Source organism: Lepidothrix coronata, unplaced genomic scaffold (genome assembly GCF_001604755.1).
Source record: "Lepidothrix coronata isolate B3197 unplaced genomic scaffold, Lepidothrix_coronata-1.0 Scaffold186, whole genome shotgun sequence".
NCBI lineage: Eukaryota > Metazoa > Chordata > Aves > Passeriformes > Pipridae > Lepidothrix > Lepidothrix coronata.
This window is the reverse complement of record NW_016690366.1, coordinates 554,657-571,901: the sequence shown is the minus strand read 5'-3', so window position 1 is coordinate 571,901 and position 17,245 is coordinate 554,657. Positions and strand designations below refer to the sequence as shown.

The 17,245-nt window shown below is 38.9% G+C and overlaps 1 protein-coding gene across 16 annotated transcripts in view; it reads right to left on the bottom strand.

Annotated features, from left to right (window-relative positions):
- Window positions 1-9,556: 9,556 nt before the first annotated feature.
- ATP2B2 (ATPase plasma membrane Ca2+ transporting 2) overlaps window positions 9,557-17,245 on the bottom strand; it is a 410,039-nt gene continuing 402,350 nt past the window's right edge. For 12 of the 16 annotated variants that reach the window (XM_017830953.1, XM_017830962.1, XM_017830960.1 and 9 more), the window contains one exon: window positions 9,557-13,172. In XM_017830953.1, the coding sequence (XP_017686442.1) occupies window positions 12,861-13,172 (312 nt within the window). In that variant the 3' untranslated portion in view covers window positions 9,557-12,860. The remainder of the gene's footprint in view (window positions 13,173-17,245) is intronic. The other 4 variants (XM_017830965.1, XM_017830968.1, XM_017830969.1 and 1 more) reach the window with 2 other exon arrangements.

Below are 17,245 nucleotides of genomic sequence, written 5' to 3'. Positions count from 1 at the left end.
CCCCAAGGTAACCATCACCCTAAATTGCCTTACTGTGTTTTATTTGTTGTCCTTCAGGTGCAACAATTTCAAAATTAGTTCAAGCAGTTCTGTATAATCTCTACATAGTCAGATCCTGCTTTTCCTTGCTGCACCCCCTTCTCTTGACTTAAACTCTGAGCGAGGCTTTATTTGTCTCATATGGGAACCCACATCAGGAACAAATCTAGTAATACTTCTGCTCCTCTTCTGTTGTCCCTTCATAGCTTTTTTGTATTCCAACATTTGCCACATCCACTGATGCAGTTTGTGGTTCATGGTTCCCTCTCTCATTATTTTCATCAGCCTTAAGTCCATCCCTCCTTCAGAGCTGGTTAAGGACCCCCTGAGACATTGAAACTCAAACCAGGTTTCAGAGCCTTCCTTAGCTGTCACTGCTGCAGCTGAATTTCCACCCCTAGATAATACTTTTACAGCAGAACAGTTCCTTTCCAAACAATTTGTTGGTCCAAAGGAAATTTCTAGTTATTTTGCCAGACACCTTTCCTTTCATAGTGAAAAGCAACCTCACTATTTTGGTTTTCTGCAACTCTCACTTGGATCTTAACACTAACCCTCCAGTTAAATTTCCTAAATTTCTTCATGGACTGTATAATTTTTGAGACAAATAAGCATGCTATTGGGTTTTCCACCAGCAGGAAGCTGTACTGTCCCAGTGTTTCCTTCTCACAATGTTTTCAGCAAGCAGAGCAACCTGTTTGCTTCTTTAAAGGTGTGAAATCAGAAGTGTAGCTGTTAAACCAAGCTATGCTGATCTGCATAACTAGTGGGTAGCTTTGAAGGTCTGCATTTAAAAACACGATAAGAAAATACAACGAAAAGGTCAGAAGAGATCTAGTCTGTTTACATGGTTAAAAATTAATTCAGACCTGCTGGAAGGTGTGCTATTCCCATTCTGAGCTTAGCACTCCCTTTATATGATATGTGAAGCGTTGCATTCTTGTACCTGGGCACAAAGTTCTGGCTGTGGAAACCCAGTTTACAGTCTGAAGTCCTGAATTCAAAAAGAATTCTTTATTCCCTGCAAGCCAATAAAGAATTCTCCACTTTGACAAAGATCCTTTGCCTCAACGACTTGCAGCTCCCCAGACTGCAGTCCATCCTTCTGAATGTTGGGGTGTCCTTTTAATTCTCTGGGTAAGTAACAGAATTCTCTCTCTCCTCTGGAGTGGTGTTTGTGATGTGTGTGATGCTTGTCTGTGCTACCAGCAGATCCAGGGCTTCTGCAGAACATTGTTAATCACAGACAGGAATTGCTGGGTTTGAAAAAGCTTCGTCTTTCAGCTCAGTGGAAGAAGAATTGTTTGATGAACTTGTTTGTTCATCTTTCCTACTCTCAATGTGGATGATTTAATTAATTTTTGTGTAGAAAAGATTTAAGTATGATTTCTAAAGATTTAAAAATATATGACTCAGTCATTATGTTATCATCAGCCTTTTCTGCAGCTATATTTAAGCCAAATGGAAAAGAAGAACTTTGAAAAAGAAACGAAGTCTAAGAAATCTCCATCACCATCTGCATTGCTATTGAGCATGGCTTGTTTGTTTGTTTTTTAAAAAACAAACTTTTCTCCTTCTCTCCTCCCAAATCCTGAATAGGTGCCTAATCTATTGATATAATTTTTGATTGTTATACTTTGATAAACAGGTTGCCAAAATCAAAATTCCTCCCACAGAATTAAAGAAAAAGAAAAAATGAAACAAAACCCAAAACCACACCAACAAAAAGGGGTAAAAGGAAAAGAGGAGAAGAAAAACTGATCAGAAAGCAAAAGCAAGTCTTAGAAACAGTCTTTCCTTTTGATCAGAATAAGTGAATATATAAGGGAGTGCTTCAAAGCTCAGCAGTTTTCTGGGAATTATTGAAGCTTGAAGAGAGAGTGTTTCAAGTGATAATCTGCCATTTTCCTGGTGGTGGACTGCACAAAATGACGTTAATGAGATGCAGTTCTAATGTGCTGGCTCTTTTCTAGCTGTGTTTTAACCTGTGCTGAGGGCACCCAGAATGGCTGAGCAAACACCATTTCTATTCTACAGAAATAAAACTCCGGTTGGAAGATGAGGCTGAGATAATTTGCACAGTACTCCTTCTCCCCACAGAAGTGCTGATGTGGTGGAAGGAGCTGGTGTGTGCAGGGTGCCCATTAACCCCTCAGAGGGACAGGCAGAAATGTCTGCAGGTTGGTGTTGTGCAGCGTGGGGATGAGGAGGAGCTGGACCCTGCTGACCATCCACTCTTGCCCTCTGTTGTTGTTCAAACCTGGGGTGGATCAGCTGTACAGTCAACTCGGTTTGAAAGAGTATTTCCCCCAGCAGGGTGAAGAAAGCCCTCTCCCCTCACTGGTGCCACTATCAGAGGGTTGCATCTGCATCATGAAAACAGAGCAGGGGGAATCACCACAGTTATTATCACACACATCACCACAGACCCCAGAGCGTCCAGGCTCTGTTGTGCTGTCCGATACTCAAAACAAAAGCACCTAATGGTGTTTAAAATTACATGTCAGACATTGTTCTTCCACTGCAGCAGAACATTCTTCTGTGCCTCTCAAATCTGAAGCACAGCCCCTCTATAACATTAGGAACTAAGGCAACCCAAACCTTCAGGGAATAAGTGTCTAAAAGATGCTGTTCTAAATTATATTCTGTCCAGTGCCCCTTCTGTCACCCCTCTGCAGCTGTTTCTCTGCAGAGATGTGCTGTGAAGGTTAATGGCTATTGTATAAATCTGACAGGTTTACAAGCCTTTGTGTGACACTCGACATGTACAATATCAGGTTTTTTCCCTCAAAAACCTCTGAGGGTTTGTCAGAGATCGTAGGGACAAGAACGGATCCCCACAGGTTTTGGAAATGTAGCATTGCTATTTATTTTTTCACCTTTCTATATCAAAGAGCACATCTGTGTACTCTGACTGGAAATCAGCTATTTTTCAGTCCGAAAAATTTCCCTATGTCTGACTCCAAAACATACAAATCTTGTGGCATTGCTGTAGCATTATCTCAATCTTTAATGCCACAAGAAGCACGTAAAAATTAGTTGCATATTTTTTTTATTTCAGTATTGTAATGTGCAGAATAGGTTGAAAAATGTAACACAGAATTTACTCCAAGGAATATGATGACAGACTGAAAATGAGAATTTCTACTGCAATGAGAGATCCACTATGTTTGAGGAGGTTCTAAAAAAGAAAAACCCAAACCTCCAAAAATCTCCTTGAAAGCTAGAAGAAAACATTAAAGTCCTTAGAATATTTTAAAATATCAATACTAAGCACGCCGTTTGCATCATCATTTCTTGAGAGACAGATTAGGCACAAGAATGAGCAGTAAGAGAGTCTGATGGAGATCAGTTTTTCTGCAACTTGTTAAGCTGTAACAGAGGGACCTTTGGAATCTGACAGATTTCCACTCTAAGTAATTCCTGCTTTAATTCTGCCTCCCTCTTAAGGCAGCAATGCATCATAACATTAATTTATGCCTTGCTTATATTGTATTCAAGGATTGTTTTTATTCACTGAACATGGCTTCTCACGAGATGCTCTGTGTTTCCACATCAGTGAAGATATCCTAAAAAGCAAACAACTACAAAATTGAAGTACAAGTCCATAGTTCTTGTGCACCCTTACCTGGCCTTCTGTCTACTACACAACATACAAAAAGCACCCATGGACACTGATGGTATAAATGGGAAAACTTGTGCTTGGGGGAATTCACAGCAGGGAAGAGATAATAAGAAATAAAATATACCTGTGCTCTATCAGTTGACACATGAAGTAAAGAGCAGCCGAGATACCAAAAGCTACAGAACAATGTATTAAATGTGAAACACTAATTTTTCATTATTTATAGAAACTACTTCAATTACAGGTCTCCCAGTGCAATTTCAAAACATCACAGATTAGAAGCAAAGATCAGTATCAACAAAGGAAATAATATTCCAAAGAACCGAAATAATTTCTGTGGTTCCAGGACTTCTCTTGTGAACACCCCTCATTGCCAGCAAAGGGAATCATGACTTTGGGATGAGAAAATAAAAGCAGTATTTCCTCAGTGGAGATTTGCTGCACTGTTCTGACCCAAAAAAAACCCCCAAGACCTTACCAGGAAGTTTCTGAAAGTTTCTAATGGCAAGAGGCAGAATAAAGACACACAAAAAGAGCAGGGACGAGCCAGAATGTAAATCAAAGCAGGGGTGGAAGGGGGGAGTGTCTGTGGATGCAGAAGACAACAGTTACTAACTTTCACCAGGAACACCACGTCAGTCCCTCCAAAACTCGATTAGCAACACACTGCAGGTCGAAACAACCCCGAAGAACAGGGTGTTTGAACAGAAGTGCCTTTCCAAGAAATAAAAAGCTGCACACTCGCCTTTCCTCCGCTCACCAACTTTACCTTGTCAGCAAACCAGGGCTGAGCCGTTCCTGCTGCAGTTCGTCCCACAACACCATCCCACTGCAGAACTTTCCTCCCCATCTTCCCCCAGGAGTGTTCTCTGCTCGTGGGCTCCCTGAGGAGCTCCCACACCTGCAGCTCCTCCAGCTCCCCCAGGTGCCCTTGGGTCTCCGTGCTCCTGATCCATTAGAGCAACTCAGGACAGTGATTTTTCTGCCATTCTGATCCCATTTAGTTCCAGCCTCAGGAGCTAAGACAGTATTTTTTAAAGCAGCTGCCATACTAAAAAGCAGGATTTCTTCTCTTTTAATATCAAAAGCAGGTGTTTTCTGAGCCCAGGATGATCCAATGACCAGTAGTTATTTTCTATAACCAGCTAGATTTTTTTTTTCTGTTTTGAATATTTTGAATGGTGTTTTGTGGAACACATTTACAAGAAGAGATCATTCAGTATGAGTTTTAACCACCTGCCTGTTTTCCCCACCAAATCTTAGATTGTTGGGGAGCCTAAGGAATGTTTCTTTTGATTTTTCTTTTTTTTAAGAAATACATGGTTTGTGAAATGTACCATGTGCATCGTGGGAACTACTGAAGAAATGAAACTCAAATTGTAACATTTCAGGATTCAATAATACAACTGAACACTTAAATAGGGTGGTGAGACTGCTGAGGTTCTCCACTGATAAAGAAATAAAATCTTAATTATTGACTATAACTAGGCAGGAAAATATTTTTCTGATGTCATTCAGAGTTGTATCAGAAGAGTTGTATCAGCCATTACTTTTAGTGTGTGCTGTTTGGAGGGATGGCAGATTTCCACTGTGCTCTACTATATCACTATTAGCACAAGGATGCTCTGCCAGTGGCATATCAGAGATCAGCCTCCAAATTTTCAAGAACAAAATGTACTGGCAGCATCAAATAGGCAGGAACACCGAGGAGAGAAAATGCTTTGGCATTATTGGGTAGTGCTTCTGTCCTTATAGATGAAAATGAAAAGAAAGGCAATTGAATCTTCCCTGCAGCATATTCAAAACACAGTGGTTTTTCTCCGTGTTTTCTCATACAGCGAAAATACAATTTATATCCAGGAGTTATGGGCCTGAGGAGGCTATTGACTTCAACACAAGGAAATGGGCATATTTCACTACAATCATTTTTATCATCTCAGGCTTGCAGGTAATAGCAGAGAAAATGTAATAGAAAAATACTGAAAATATCCCAATCCCTCACAAGCACAGAAAATAGGATAATAAAACCAACTAGATGTGACTTCAGTTCTTGATGGTCGATTAAACTCCCCCCAAAAGGTGCACACGGAATCAGAACTGGCTTCCCAGGGTGCAGCCAACACTGCCTGTGCTCTCTAAAGACCCCAGCCTGCCCAGCCCTGCTCATGATTCCAGCAAGAACCTCCCTTGATGTGAAGTGTGATGGGATTTTGTCAGATGGCAGCATCTGCCTGGCACAAAACCATCTTGCTCTACAGCAGCCACTGAGCAGATGCTCGTGACTGCAGTTTTGCTTCTGAAACCAGAATTCTCTCACTGGGGGATGGAGAGCTCTTGAGGCATCTGTTCAATTCTCCTCCCACACACACCTCTTTTTTTTTTTCTTCTTTTTAAGATTTGATTGAACAGTCTTTTTAATCTGCAATAACTGTGGCTTGATTCTGTGATCAGCTCTCTCTGCTGCTTCTCTGCCCAGGCACTGCTCCCCACCAAATCACACGGTGAGACTGGGCGTGGAACTGCAGAGAAAGCAACTGAAATGACCCAACAACACTGCAAACAACATAAAAGGAGAAAAACAGTCTCTTCCAGACCATGTAACTACATGAAGACTAGTGCTGGCACATAAGAGAGCACGAGAGGTTTTTTGGTGGAACAGCAAGGTTATCATATGGCTGTGCAGTGGTGTGGGCATTTAGCATGTTTGTTTGGGACAGAAAGGATTCTATTTGATTCACTTCCTTCCCAAAGAGCACTCTTTATGTGTTTATGTATGCGTACTCCTGTTATAATCTTTGTTTTCCAAAAAATAACTTCAAACATGTATCAAATTAACTATTATACGTGCTATGATGAGAAAGTAACTTATTCAGATGACTTATCATCCAATAATGTTTATTTTCCCTTAATAATTTTATAAGATAATTTTAAATACCTCTTTGAGAAACCTGAGTCTGAAATAATTTGACATAACCCACTGATGAAAGCACTAGGAGGCTTTCTAAATACATATGTCTCCCTCTCTGGAGATATTCAAAACCCACCTGGACAGGTTCTTGTGTCACCTGCTGTAGGTGACCCTTCCTAGGAGGAGGGTTGGACTGATCTCCCTTCCCACCCTCACTGTTCTGTGATGTAGGGTCATCTTTAACAGATGCCATAAATGCTCCATAAAGCTTTTCCAAGAAAGCTATATAACTTGCTTTTCTAATTTTCATAGTCTTGTAAACACTGTTTGCTTGCACCAGCTCAACTTCAATGATTCTTAAATGCACACACACACACACAGGCAGTAGAGGGGAGTGCTTTATGATTTGCTTGAAAAGCAAACAAATCCATCACAGAGAGAAGTGCAGCACATTCCCTTACGTGGAATTTAACACTTAGTTGGTACCAGGCAAACACAGTCTCCCAGACACATGGATAAACAGAGTTTGTCTGAACATATGGGAGAAAACGTTGCTGTAAATATTTCCTTTGATTTGTGTTTTTTAACAGCCTGCCTTGTTTTTAATAAATAAGTTATTTAGTCATACTTCTATTTCCATAAGGTTAGATCATCATAAGCCTTTTAAAACCTGCTTGTAAAAAGACAGAATCAGGCACTCCTCTGTCTCTCTCAATACCTCTTATATCATTGTGTTGATCAAACCTGAGCATTACCTAAATGGGTTTCATGTGCTGAGAAAATGAGAAATATGGATTTACAGTTTATAGCTCAGGGCAATGGGCTATAAACTGCAGTCTGGATCTGAGCCATGAATAAATTTTATATTATTAATATTATTGTTGTTGTTATTATTATTATTATTATGTTCTTTATGTCAATGTCTCACACTGCTGCAGGAATATAAACATAAATAGGAAATATCTCTTGCTTACCTTTTTGTGGATCCCCAAAGCAAGTCTACTATTACTGTAAGACCAAGAGGAAGGTTGGAGTGTTGAGCCCTGGTCCTCTGCCAGCCTGTGCACACAGTGCTCCACCACACTGGGGTAAACCAACACCACAAACCCAGCTACTCACTGTCCTTTCACAGAATAACCCCAAATACTCAGCTGGACAGGGATGCTGGAGATCATCTACTTCTGGTCAACCTTCTGATCACAGAAATGTCAGGTTTGGGGGAGCAGCTGAGCAGGAGTTTTGTAAGTCAGGGGTTTCCAGCTACTTTGGGAACCTAAGCCTGTTCATGAATATGGGAAGAGCTGGAAAAGGCCTTTAGACAGAGAATACTGCTCGAGTATCTCTTTTATTAGAATTCAGTGTCAAAATCAAGCCAATAACAGACAATTAGGACTGTGTTTCATTTCGTTAGATAGCAAACTATATGCACCTGCATTTTCTTCCTCCCTCTCCTCCTTTCCTCTTTTTGCCTCTCCTTCACCCACTATTTATGCACCATTTTCCCCATCCTGTACCAGCACAGCATCTCATGGCAAAGCAGCCCCTGGTTTTTCTCTGGAGACAGACATGATCACCCTCATTGCCATCCTAGCATGAAACCTGGTATTCTTATTTTGAATTAGGATATATAAGTTCACCACCATGGACCAGTAACCTCAAACACTACCTGCCTTTCTGAAGCTTCGAGCTGATGCAAAGGAACTTCCTTCCTGTCACTCTTCTAAGTTCACATGTACAACTCACATCCCTGCAGTGCTGTGAAAGGATTTCACAAACACTCTTGAGAGGGTGCAGCTCAGAAAATAGACCTCTCGAGCTCACAGAAGCTCAAACACAGTATTTAAAACACACTGAACAATGCCAGTCCTCTTTCTTACTAGTGCCTCATCACTGATAATTTTTGGTAGAGATGAAGAGTCCTGCCAAAAGTACATGGACTAATAAAGTTATGTGTGTAGGAAGGAGGTAAATGAGTGACAGAGAATCAAAAGGAAAATATTTTCTGATTGCTGCCTGTAGCGAGCTCACAAAATCAAAGCAGAAAACAATTTAACTCCAAAGTAGCTCTAAAGCTCCATTAATCCAAGAAATTTGCTGCCTAAGTAACAACTGTCTCCTGTTGGTTTTTTTGTTGAATTGACTGTGTTGGATACATTCTTACGTATCTTTTCCCACAGTGTAGTACTATTTCATTTTCAAATATTACTTGTCACACAGAATTTGTGAGTAAAAGCTGGAAATCTGGGTGAGAAGAAGGGAAAATCCATAATGGGAAGCATTTTACCTTTAAAAACGAGATTATGTGACACAGTTAGTCACCTCACACCTTGTCTGTTTGGATAACTCCTAACCAAAGTGCAAGGATGCTGTATGATCACAGGCTGCATTGAAGTTTAGGGAAGAACTGCTTTAACCTGAAGCTGAAAAAAAAAGAGGAGGAACTCTGCTGGGCTGAGGGTCTGAGGAGCAGAGTGGGGATTCCCTCCTTTTGCCCTATGCATATGAGCAGTTTTGAAAGTCTTAAGTGGCAAGATGAGTCCTGGCCTGAAATCCCCAGTTTTGGAAAGCTTCAAAGACCTTTTTTCTGATCATGACAGAGGGAGAAAGAGCTGGAAAAATCGAGGTGCCTCATCTGGGCCACTGACAGGAGAACAGCCTTACAGAACTGTTGGTCTGAGGGCCAATATCAAACTAATTGTTTCATAAGCAAATTCACTTCATCCATTTTACTTATTCTGTACCTAGTCATTCCAGAAGAATTCCCTGCAGTACTCCCATCAACCATTCCCACCACTGTACAGAGCAGGGTATGTTTCTGGACGTTGCACTGACTCAGCCAGGCAGGAATTAAAGCATTCCGGGCTGACTCAGTGCCTGATCCCCAAGATTTACAGATACCTTTACATTAAAATATCCCAGTGGGAATCCAGAGCCAGATCTAATGACCTCAGGTGAAAATAAAGAAAGCTGTTACATTCAGACCATTATTGTTCATGCTGCTTTGTGAATTTATTTCTTTAAATTTTCCACTTGTGCTCCTGCCAAGAGAGATCTATTAGACAGAAAGCAGCAAGAGTAAAACTTTATCATTTTGTTTCAAACTATAAAATAATTTACATCACATATTTTACTTACTTTTGTCTTTTTGTTTGTTTTTTTTTTGAAACCACAAACATTCCAGCATCACACTGTAGGAATAAGAATAACAATAGAAAGCATAACCTTTTGCATAGTATTAAATGAACAGACAGAGTAAGTTCTTTATTTACAATTATTGTCTAGATAAAAAAATTCATAAAAACAGATGAATGAACATATATTAATAACCCCTAGTGGGATGGATTGCCAATGTACCACTGTATTGTTGTCCACAAATCTCATGCTGCTAAGTACAGTACGTAGAGAGCGAGCATTTATATATTGCAGGGAATTTTAACAAACTGATCATTTTGGTTTTTGATCCATTGTTCCCATCACAGAGAGGTCAAGCAATAAAAGAAAGGAATTGTGATGCACGACTTGTAGTTGAAAGGTCATAGCTATTCTGCTTTTTAAAAAAAAAAAAAAAGTCTATCATTTATCATATACATAAAGCACAGTCTCTGCTCACAAAAGCCCAAGTTTTCTATGCATCTCAGTTTATATATGTTTTACTATATATACACAGAATGCAGTGTTCATTTTCTTAACAGTTTTCAAGTCTGCAAATGGTACCTTAGGGAGGGGTACTCCTACAGGAAAATTTAAAAAAAAAAACAAAAAACCAAACACAAGAAAAAATATGAAGAGTGTTTGAAAATAAAAAGGCAAAGAGTCAGTGTTAAGATGTTGAAAATAAATTGTTCCAGTATTAATAGCTTCTGTAGATGATCAAGTCCAAAGCTAGAGGCTTCCCTGTAAATAGATAACACTTTTTTTTCTTCTGAATATGATATCCCAAGTAGGCCATAGAAACCCAATACATATTGTACAAAGGTTAATCACCGTATTTACAAAGCGAACAATCCTGACTGAGTTTGAATCACTTTGTTGCTAGGAGTCAGCTAAAATAATTATGGTTTCATGCTAGCTTGATACTGGTAAGAAAAGGGTCACACTATCTGTTGAACAGAGAGCTGTAAGTGCCTTCAAAGGCCTGTTCTGTTGGTCAGTGAGAAGTTTGGATCAGAGAGCGAACTACGTTTGAGCCAAAAACATTCAAGAGCTTCTACTCAAAAGTCCGAAGCTGGCAAGTCAAGCTGATTAGAACTTTACCTGGCTGATAAGTCTTGATGCACCCTGAAAACATCTGCTCAGTTCAGTCTGCAGTTTGGCCATGAGTCTAATCTTGGTTTGGAGAGTTCTGGCTTGGTTTAGTTCTCGTGACTGCAGAGATGAACCCCTTTTACGAGCCAACTTTAAGACAAAACCAGTAACAGTACCTCAACAAATCGATTTATCAAGCTAGTTTGAGAGTGTTCTCCCACACACCTGGCAGAATCAACTGTGTAATTCAAAATGTCTTTTGCACTGTACAGTTATGGAAAAGATCGTATGCTGAAAAGTCTCCAAGCAAACTTTATATTAAATACAAAAATTATTTATGAAAAATCTGTGATCCACAAAGTGCTTAGCATTCAAGTGGTTGACATAGCAATTATATAAGCTCATAAATTTTAAGCTTTTCAGGGCTGTTACCATCTTGAAAAATATTTTCCACCTCCCGTACTGCAGGTTTGCAAAACAGCTTTCTTCGTAGAAAGCTCAAGGTAAAATAATGTACTACTGTGTTACAGTATACCTTGTGACTACAGGAAGACAAGCTTGGTTAAAAAAAAAAAAATCACACAAAGCACATCTCAATACACAATTAATAAAGATTCATTCAGTCCTAATAGTGCAGAAATTATATTTTTCTTTAAAAAAAAAAATCAAAGCAACAACCTACAGTGATTCTCATCCAAAATGCCAACAGCCCATACTTTGCAAGTAATAAGGAAATAAATGCCTAAATTACTAATTGAAAAGGATTAAATGCCGTATATCACAGTATTTTAACATTTGTTTTATCTCCATATAGACAAACCAAATATAACTTATTTTAAATTATAAACTCATTTAATATCTCTCTAAAGATATTTTTGGAAGCCATTGCTGCATGTTTAAAGAATGAAATAGCCTCCATTATTGTATGTTGCACCAAAACAAATTCAAGCAGATTATCAGAGGGACCAACAAAAAAAAAAAAAGGGGGGGGGGAAAAAGAGAGAACCTGATCATTTTGATTTTTATTTGAAACAAAGGAAGCCTGGTTTACCTCCCTGTATATAGGATCACAATGCTACATCCAATGTGTTATATTTTGGCTTCTTTTGTTATTTACTAGCAGTATCTACATTATTTAACAAAAAAAAAATAAATAAAATCAGGCAGAAATCAGAACATGGTTGTAATAAAATATCCAGGGTGCGATATTACAGACATTTTCAATGAGCTGAGCTGAGCCATTTTTATACTACTTCGGCAGGAAGTGCTTTCTTAACCCTACAAATAGTTAAGGATATTTATCTACAGGTTTGTAAACAAATTACATTCTTTTTTAGGACATAAATAAGTTAAAATAGTCAGAGCAATTTGAGCAGAAACAAGGCAACATGCCAACAAAGAAACTTTATATATATATAACTATATATATATAGATAGATATATACATATATATAATTAATTATCTATATACTTATATGTATATATCTCTATATATAGTCTCATAAATGTTTAAGTTCCTCTGTCCAACAGGTGCAAATCTACTGTGCAAGTTAAGCTTCGCAACTTCAAAAAAGTTATTTAAATTAATCTATACAATTGAGTCCATGCCACACAAGCATTTCAAAAAACTCACAGACCAGTGAATTGGATAAATAGCCTCAGAAAGAAGTCCTCTGCAGTTCCTGCTTAAGGAGGAAAAAAAAAAAAAAAACAAAAAGGAAATAAAAACAAACAAAAAGAGAGAAAGAAGGGCCAGCAGTGTACAGTACATTCATGCAGGAGGATTTTTTTTGTTTGTTTTTTTTTTGTTTTTCTGAAAGGGAACAGGGGGGTATGTAAATCAGCCATTCATTCTTTCCCCAAAACCATTGTGATCAACAATTCATTCACTTGTCTCAGAGTGAATAAGAGTTCAAACAGCTTTTCAGCCAGCAATGTTTTTTAATATATATATTTATATATTTCGGTTGCTGTGGGGGGATTTTTTTTTTTTTTAAATTTTAATTTTTTTTTTTTTTTTTTTTTTTGCAGTGACCTTTTCAGCTAAAGTGATGTCTCCAGGCTATGTATTGGGCTTCCTGGACTAGAAGAGGTAGCTGATTTACTTGTATCAGTTGTAAGATTTATTCCACTGTCGATAGCACTGTTGTTCTTGTTCAGCGAAGACGGTGGACTCGAGTTTTTCTTGAGAGCAGGGTCTTCTTCTAGGTCTGTGTCATCAATGAGTGGGATGTGGGGCTGGGAATCTTCTATCCTAAATTCAGGATGAGTCATAAAGTTGTGAATAGAGGTTCTAGATTCTGGTTTTTCTAAACCTTCATAGAGAGAGCTACGGAATGCCTTCACGACGCGGATCTGGGGGGAGAAAAGGAAAGGGGCGTCAGAGGCGGAACCTGCCCGGGGGCAGCACCGTGTTAGAGAATAAATACTTTGTGAAAAATGTAGCATATGGTTAGGGCAGTGCAGGCAGCTGAAGTCCAAAGTCTCTGGATGTTATATGCATAAACGAGTGGCTCAAGTTATGTGCATTTTGGATATCTGTACCGACTGCAATATTAAAATAAATCAGGTTTAAAGCCATCAAAGAACTGATGGGAAGTACTGGTTAAAGAAAGCCAACGTCCACTCGTGTGGTACATCCCTAGTAAAAGACAAGCCATGTTAATTGTAATGCAAATGTAAAACCATGCATGTTGATAGTTTTTGCAGTGAGTAAGTAGGAAGGCTTTTTTTTAATTCAAAAAGTCTCTTTTTGGTATCGTTAAAAAAAAACCATTACACATAACATATCACACTTCACAAACAGAAAAGCACAGAACACGAACACGGTCGGATGGGTACGGATGAGACACACACAGGAGCCAAGTGTAAAAACTATAAGTAATATCAATGTTTTAAAGCAAAAATCTAAATGGATGCAGCCAAGAGCACAAAAAGCCAAGCAGACAAAGTACTAAGCATAATCATGCTACCACAGGGGGAAAAAAAAATAAAAATCACAGTTACCACATGAACAGAGATAACTTGCACACAACAACTACACTTGGAAGCCTGGATAATGTGAACATAAGTATCGTTGAACCAACTTTTATTTTTCCTTCATGCATATGTGAGGTAAACACTCGAGTATAGACCCACTGTTCTAGCCATTTAGCTTTCGAATAAAGATAAAAACATGTAATAAAATGATGTATTGATTGTTGGGTTGAATTGAATTGTCAACAGCGAGGTTTTTTTTTTTTCATTTCTGTGTCTCAGTTGTAAAAGTGTAAAGTTAAATGTCGGAAGCGACACAATTGATGCCAGATATGCAGTCTTTAAACTAGGTCAGCTGACTTATGCCAGGGCAATCTAATGCCATTAAGCACCTGACAGTAAGAACACTGGTGAAAATAAATCCAGCCTGAGCCCATGAGGCTGTCAGGGATGGTGCACAGCGCTTTCCCAGCAGGAAATGAGAGGAACAGAGTGAGGGGGGTGGACACTAAATCCTCTGTGAGTGGGCAAAGGGAGGGATGCTGTCTGTGTCCCAGTGACCTACCACTGAAAAGAAGTGAAGGTTTGTGCTGGTTTACTGCTGAAAAAAAACATAACTTTTTGGAAGGGGGTGGAGGGGCAGAGAGGAAAAAACAGGATGGCAAAACGTGATCTGTTGGCAAATGTTTTATGGCTAAGTATGAGTTCTATCCTTCTACTTCCATGTAGTCCATGAGCGAATTTTTAGCATTTCTTAGAGAGGACACTAAAACACAGGCAGAGGCAGAAAAGGTGCAAAGCAGGTATTGTGAAAGCTTCTCCACACACATTTGAAATGGTTTGGTGGTTGGCATGTGTAACTTTTTACATGTAAATATGCTGCTCCTTATTGGTTGGCCTAATACACCCACTAATTAGGAAAGCTTTAATTCCTCTTTTAGTTGGCAGACTGCATTTTAGTAATGGCATGGGGTCACAGTGTTGCTGCTGGGGGGTCCAGCTGATCCTGTGGTTGGAGTTGGCCAAGTTGTACAGAATTTCAGCACATTTTTCTCTCTTTGAACTTGGCCCTTGTTTATGGTCTCCAAATTTAGATGTTCATCATTTAAAATTCCTAAAAGCAGAAGTCATGCCAGCTTTAGATACATGGTCCTTGGTCAGTCCAAATACTCTCCCTTCTCTTTATACATCCATTTGGTAACAGCAGGGCACACTACAGAAAGTTCATGTGACTGCTTATACTCAAGATAAGAGGATTGGAGTGGTACAGAACAGCTTATCCAGATCTTGGGATACCACAAGATTTTAGGTTGGCAGAGGTGCAAGAAGGAAGATTGTCTTACACAATAATAAATAAATAAACTCTGAATCAATTTTACCCACTCCAATCATCCAGTGTACCTAAGAGAGCACCTGGAATTATAAATCAGGGTTTGAATCAGAGCTGAATCTCAGTAGTTCTGTGCCATGTGAGGGCTCTGTAGAGTGAGCAAAGGGACTGGGGTAAGAGATTCATTTGCATTACTAAAGACAGTATTTGAACTCAGGGAGAAAAGGTGACACACTAATTCCTTCATTATCTACACCTTTCTATCTTGTATTTTAAAGTGCAAAGTAATCAGCCTAAATGATGAGAAAACACAGTATTATTGTTGAGGAAGCTTTAAAAACATGTCACTGTATTGTCCTATTTTAAATCAGGAAACTTTTTGTAACATGGTTATTTTATAGCATGGACTGATAAGGTGACATTCTCTGCAAAGCTACGTTATTATTTCTGCTGTCTAAACACAAAAGCCAGTCCAGCTCTTTCAGGTGCAGCTGAATCAATTAGAGCTTTTCAACTAACAAAATCATCTAATTGTCTTGAATACAGCCACTTCTTATTGCACGGGTATAGGTTCTATTTGCCAGCTGGGTTCTTTTCAGTGAAGGTAAATTTTTACCCACACAAAAAGGTTTGATATTATGCTTGAACAGGTCCAGCAGAACCCAATGAAAGTGCAGCTTTTCTTCAAGTTGCACAGTGTCTTTATGTTTAACAAAGGAGGAACCAAATTGAATTTGTGAGGCTTCACGTTCTGTGGTAGAGAAAGCACACACATTCGCTTTTAATACCAAAATTTGGCATCTAATTTATATTTAACACCAAGTCTTTAGTCAGTCTAGGTAGCTGACTAACACCTTAAGCAGTTGAGGGAAAACTATAGATTTTGGCTGTATTTAAAGGCAGTTATGAAAAGATGCCTGCCCTGCCCTGAATTTGGAACTCATGGGCCATTGCAAGAAAACACCAAACTCACGTGTTTTGCTCAGATGTGTCTGAAGATGGAACTGCAGAGTGTGCCACCAGCCATCAGTCCCTCACTCTGTGTGAAGACCTGTGGCAAAATTTTGGCCTGGGCTGTTTGAATCTTGCAGGAACATTTAGGTGTTCCTAGAATAAGTTCTATTTGTTCACACTGATTTTCACCGGAAATATTAGCTTAGAACTGGTTCAGATCTACTGATACCTAAGATGATAAGTCTGAACACAATGGTAATGTAAGGGCCAAACTTTGGCCTTAGGTTTCTAAATATTTTTCCTCACTAGGGAGGTGTAGAATCCCAGCTTCTTCTCTTAAAATTTCTCTGCAGTTTCAGAGGTGTGTATTTGTTTTCCATTAATTTTTCCTGTGAGGAGAAACCCCCTCCTCAACTTTAAATGCTGCATATTTAACTTGGCATCTAGAAGAAAAAAATTTACTTTTTTCAGTGTCACACCTCGTTGAGTGACAGAATTTCTGCATTACAATGTAATTCAAAACCTCATGCATAGCCTGTCCCCCAGTTTATCAAATTACTGCTTACAGGGACAAAACTTACTTCTTTTGTTTGTGGAAATGAAAGTAGAGGTTTTGTTGGCATATAAAGGTGTCATTTTAACTTCTGTCTCATCATTTAATATCTAATACTGCCGTATTTAATTTTCCTCTTATACGTAACGCTACTCCCATATTTAAGAAAAAAATATTATTTACCCAGAGTTCCATGGCCCAACAGCAACAAATTCTTTTCACACATGCTTGAGTTCAAGATTTGAAATAATACCTAGTGTAAAATGTTTAGGGTCTCTGCTGAAACGAAGCCCATGTTATTTTTTTAAATTTTTTTGAAGATAAGATAAAATAAAGCAGATGAGCTTGATCCAATGTTTTTTATGGCTGTACAGCATGTAAAAGCAGGGACATACCCATGATGGATAGAACCCAGGGAGGGTTGGTTTAGTATGAACTGTGTAGAGTTCATGTAATGGTATCTCTTCATGGTACTGACAATGCCAAGGGAAGACAAACAGTGTGATACAACTCCCTTTTCTCACAGTAATGGAGACAACAGAAAAAAAAAATGAACTGCTTTTAAACAAAAGACTGTGGGGACAACACTTCAGGACATTTTTGACACTGCTATAA